The following is a 5,597-nucleotide window of genomic DNA, read 5'->3' on the forward strand; positions in this document are numbered from 1 at the left end:
CCCCCGGAGGAGCTGGAGGAAGTGTCTAGAGAGGGGAAAGTCTGGGCATCTCTGCTTAGACTGCTGCCCCTGCGACCCGGTTTCAGATAAGCGGAAGAAAATGGATGGATGTGATTATATACATTCTGATATTAAATTATAGCTTCTACATTGCTATGTTATAGTTACTCAAAGTGGTGCAATTTTAATTTCTTTATATTCTGTTGTTTCAGTTATAATAATTTGGAGATCATAACTTTTGAAACTAAATAAAGACTATAGCTGTCAAATAAATGTAGTAGAGTACAAATATAAAATATCAGAATAGGGTAATACTCAAGAAAATTGACTCAAATATATTCATTGCAGTACTCGCATGTGTGTTTATTTGCCAGATGCTGGATAAAATGCTTCATGGGAAGTGCAGTTCTGCTAACATACACACCTTAAAAGCAATAGGCAGAGTCTTGTTACACCTCCAGTGAGTAGGCAGCACAGAACAGAGGAAGTTAGGACTGTCTGTCTTCACCAGCTCTCCTGGATGATCTGAGATCACCTGCAAAGCCATCACAAGCAGAGTTTTATAATGTAGACCACCACCTGGGGGACGCTCAGTAGTCAGGGAGTGTAGCTTTAAAGTTCCATGTTGTTGTACCTCCACCATGCCGCGGTCTGCCATGCGTAGTTTGCCCACCAGAGCAGCCCCGCCTCCAGCCTCCTGGGCACCCAGTGGCAGGGCCTCGGCCTTTTTCCCTCCAGAGGTGAGGGTTGTGGAGGGGGGAGTGTAACGCCGGCCAGGGGCTGGGTCTGGAGGGAAGAGAGGAGATGAGCGGAACTGTCTTCTTTAAATATCTCCAGACTGGTAAAATTAACAAATACACATTTCAGAATGGTTGAAGCAACATAAAATTTATTCACTGCTATTTTGATTATGATTTTCTAAGCTTAATTTTACTGGTTTCAGCTTGTCTTCTGGTTCTAAATATGAAGATTCTGTGGTTGTATTAGTCCTTTCTGAAAATACGTTGAACATTTTTGGCATTTCCATTGTTGGTTGGGTGAAAGAAAACATTTGAAGACACCAGTTTCAGCTTTGGGAAACTCTAATGAATATTTTATACCATTTTATACAGCTCATATTCCTGCATATTTAGTGTTCTTTCTGCAGACTGAACATACACACAAAGAAACTTTTAGCTCCTGAAAAATGAATCAGTTATATACTGTACTGTAAAAACTGATAAGAGTGTATCCACATATAAGTAAAATATTTAAATGGAAAGTAACGTCACCAGCCAGGATGTATAAAATAAGACATAACACACCACACACGCAGGTGAAACTCAAAGATCACCCCTTTCCACAGACATACACATATGTAAGTCCAGTGCATGATGACACACGCCTTGGTTACACTTGACTATAGAGTGTAGTCATGTAACTAGAGACAACAGCAGCACTCTTTAAAAGAATAAATGTGAGAAGTGGCATCCTATTAACAAAGTTCAACTGATGATTTACCTTCCAGTTCAATTCATGTAACATAATAGGCAAAAACTGGGTGTAGCTAAGACAGTCTGTCTCCCTACAGGGTCAGTGGCTCCGCTATTTGTCAGTCAGCCAACCCACAAGTGAAGCCACACACTGGCGGTTTACAGTTTGAAACCGCTGCTACTGTCTTGTACAACTGCAGCCTCACTGAGAGCTTTACACTGGAGCTGGACGCACAAACAGGAAATAACAGCTCAGTTACACTGCGAGTCAGTTCACCATAAATAATCCTTTAAGTAATCGACAATAAACCTCAGTTATGAGTTTTTGACATTAAATATGAGTTTATTTTGACTCGGATGCATTAAGGGTTAGAAGTGAGCAGATGCAAAAGCAGTGCCTGAGAAAGGAACAACATTTCAAGTTTGAATCGCTCTCCATGTTTTTTGCCCTTGTTGTTGTCTCTTAGTATAATTTATACAGCTTTTACATTTATAAAGAGATTCTATATTGTGCTTAAAGCCTGGGTGTCCCCTCATTGATCATCTGTTTAACATGAAGTGGCTCTTAATGTCCTGGGTTGCTAGATGAGAAATCTACCATTTTAAATGAACTTAAGGTTTCTCATGAAAACTTGACACATTTTAATTTAAGGAAAAGTCTCCTGGAACTCCAAATCTGTTCCCAACCCTTAGCTGAAAATTGTAAGGCAAGTTGGTGGTATCAGTCACATCATAATATGGTAATAATTCATTAGGTTACCAAAACGTGTAAATATGGGTGAGCACGAACTTTTATGGCAAGTTTTTTTATAATATTTTTTATAATGCATCACAGCATATAATAGATTTTATATTGGAAAAGTGCCTGCTTGTCTGAAATTTATGTACATCACCAGGGCCTGCAAATGAGAATATTTCTAAAATACCTCTCAACCAGCTGATATGATACAATCTATAAAATACTGTGAACAAGGTTCCCAAACACATAGTATTTTTATTAAAAAGATAACAAATCATAAAGTCAGAATACCGCCTATCAGATGACTCACATATGTTGATTGAGATAAAGGTGCCATCTGCGGCATCCAACGCTAATAACTGAGAAGGTGGAATTTATTAATGGGTTTGTGTTATTTTTTTCCTTCTTCACACTCATTATATTTTTAAAGACATCCCGTTGGAGGTTGCGCTGTTGACCTTAAATCATTAAAGCATCAGAGAAATATAACAGTTGGTAAATTCATAAAGACTTGTACCGTATTTCGCGTCCCACAGAAATACCATTTGTGCGCCACAGTGCGTCCACAGATACTCAACGTCCCCGATCTTCGCTGTAAAGCCTATCCCGCTCTTTTCCTTTTCAGCACAAGAAGCAGATTCTTTTCTCTGCAGTATATACTTGTCGGTAGTCTCGCGTTGTGGACCTCTTGGTGCCTGTCGCCCAGTTGCGGTGCGTTTTTATCCCATCCAGACGCGCGTTACAAAACGATCTCCAAAGCAGAACTCACTCTAGTCAGTTTTTCTTCCATACAGAAAAAGTATTTAACAGTTGCAAGGGATTTTGAAAAGTCCTCAAAGCTCCTTCTTTCTCCACGCAGCTGAAATGAAGCTTCCACACATGGTTGATATCAAAAGTGAAGGGAACACGAAAGGAAAGTACAAAGTAGGAAGAAATGGGACATTTACTTTAAATTTTGTTTCATCCCAGTTCCCACAGCCAGAACCGAACGTACTGTTACATACAAGCCGCTCTCTCTCTCTCTCTATTCCCCAGCTATGTCTCTCTCCCCCTTCGCTTCTAGGTAAATGGATATGCCAGTTAACAGCACAAGGCTTTTACCGACAGAGCTCTGGATTTGCATCTCATATGTTCTCCGAGTATCTCCTAGCTGGCTGTCGCTAGAAGGAAATTGACCAATCAACGTTACGTCCGCGAGAGAGGAGGCGGGGTTAAGGGGAGAAAGCAGAGTAGCACTTCCTCCTGCACAGAACAGGCGGTAGAGACTGCATCTTTACGGGTTGACTACATGTGGTTCAGTACACAGCATGTCAAAATCGTTAAGAAAATTAGACAGCTAAGCTTACAGAAAAACGTGCATTAAAATGAAGGCTCCAAAATGTCTCGGCTTAAATCTCCCAAATTCAGCATGAAAAAGCTCTGTCTCTTTTCTTTTGTTCAGCCAATTGACAGTTTGATCTTTATCACTCATGAGCGTGCCTAATTAATAATAACGATAAAGCCAGATGTCCAAGTGCATCCAAACCAGGCTGTCAGTACCGGATGTATACAATAGGGGGCAGTAGGTGGTCTAAGTCATGAATCTGAAAACCTGACTGGTTTTCAGGTTTCTATTTATCACTGATAGCTTCACATTAATATTAAATTTAAATAAAATTATTTACCCATTTAATTTGCTGAACTTAATTTAAATTCACAATGTGAAAGTGCAAAATGTGGTCTCCTTTGTATACTGTATTTTAATCAGTGTTGCAGAAACTGTTCTCTTTCTGTTGTCTTAGCATTTTATTTTATTATAATTCAGATATTGTTTCAAAGTCATCTGATTAATTTTTGATGTGTTTAAACAGGTGTTTTGTGATGAATCAAAATTAATACCACAACCATTATCAAAACACTTAAATACTCAGAAACACATTAGTCAAAAATGTCACATAGATTCCAGCAGTTAACAAGATTTTATCTTCTTCTTTTGGCTGTTCCCGTTAGGGGTCGCCACAGCAAATCATCTGTTTCCACCAACCACTATCCTCTGCACATGCCCAAACCATCTCAATCTGGCCTCTCTGACCTTGTCCCCAAAACAGCCGACCTGAGCTGTCCCTCTGATGTGCTCATTCCTAATCCTGTCCATCCTGGTCACTCCTAAAGAGAACCTCAACATCCTCATCTCTGCTACCTCCATCTCTGCCTCTTGTCTTTTCCTCACTGCTACAGTCTCTAACCCATACAGCATAGCTGGTCTCACTACTGTCTTGTACACCTTTCCTTTGATTCTTGCTGCCACTCTTCTGTCACACAACACTCCTGACACCTTTCTCCACCCACTCCAATCCGCCTGCACTCGCCTCTTCACCTCTTTCCTACACTCCCCATCACACTGGACTGTTGACCCCAAATATTTAAACTCCTGCACCTTCTTGACTTCAGCCCCCTGTAACCTCACTGTTCCACTTCCCTCCCTCTCGTTCATACATATGTATTCCGTCTTACTACGACTGACTTTCATTCCTCTTCTTCTCAGAGCAGACCTCCACCTTTCCATGTGTTCCTCCACCTACTCTCACTACAGATCACAATGTCATCTGCAAACATCATTGTCCACAGAGATTCCTGTCTGAACTCATCTGTCAACCTGTGCATCACCATAGCAAACAAGAAGGGACTCAAAACCGATCCTTGATGTAGCCCCACCTCCACCTTGAACTCCTTTGTCTGACCTACAGCACATCTCACTACTGTCGTACTCCTCTCATACATATCCTGAGCTACTCTGACGTACTTCTCAGCCACTCCTGACATCCTCATACAGTACTATATCTCCTCTCTTGGCACTCTGTCGTATGCTTTCTCTAAATCCACATAGACGCAATGCAGCTCCTTCTGACCATCTCTATACTTCTCCATCAACATTCTCAGAGCAAAAATTGCATCAGTAGTGCTCTTTCTGGGCATGAAGCCATACTGCTGCTCACAGATACAGATACAAAAAATACTCCTTCCATCTTCTCTGCAAACTGAGTGGCTGTTCATCAGTGGAATAGTCCGGGGGAAGAAACTGTCTCTGTGTCTGGTTGTCTTGGTGCACAGTGACATGTCTGTCCAGTTTGTGTCCAGGATGTACTAAGTGGTCCACAGAAATCTTCGTCACCCTCCTTTTGACCCATAAGGTGTACAGGTCCTCCATGTAGGGCAGGCTGGCACCGATGATTTTCTCTGCAGTCCTGACTGTCCACTGGAGTCTGTTCCTGTCCTGTTTGGTTGCCGAGTCAAACCCAACAGAGATGGAAGAGCAGAGAACATTCATTCATTCATTCATTTTCTACCGCTTAGTCCCTGAACGGGGTCACGGGTGGGGCCGGAGCCAATCCCGGCCGGCAATCGGG

General features: G+C 41.6%; 1 protein-coding gene across 6 annotated transcripts in view; it reads right to left on the bottom strand.

Annotated features, from left to right (window-relative positions):
* The window catches only part of runx1 (RUNX family transcription factor 1), a 71,502-nt gene that overhangs the window by 21,383 nt on the left and 44,522 nt on the right, over positions 1-5,597 (bottom strand). For 4 of the 6 annotated variants that reach the window (XM_020587159.1, XM_020587160.1, XM_020587161.1 and 1 more), the window contains 2 exons: positions 635-786; positions 425-535 (listed from right to left, as the gene is read on the bottom strand). In XM_020587159.1, coding sequence (XP_020442815.1) covers positions 425-535; positions 635-786 — 263 coding nt within the window. Of the gene's footprint in view, positions 1-424; positions 536-634; positions 787-2,728; positions 3,284-5,597 lie in introns of those variants that run through there. The other 2 variants (XM_020587162.1, XM_020587163.1) reach the window with 1 other exon arrangement.

This window comes from Monopterus albus, unplaced genomic scaffold (assembly GCF_001952655.1).
Source record: "Monopterus albus unplaced genomic scaffold, M_albus_1.0 scaffold441.1, whole genome shotgun sequence".
Taxonomy (NCBI): Eukaryota; Metazoa; Chordata; class Actinopteri; order Synbranchiformes; family Synbranchidae; genus Monopterus; species Monopterus albus.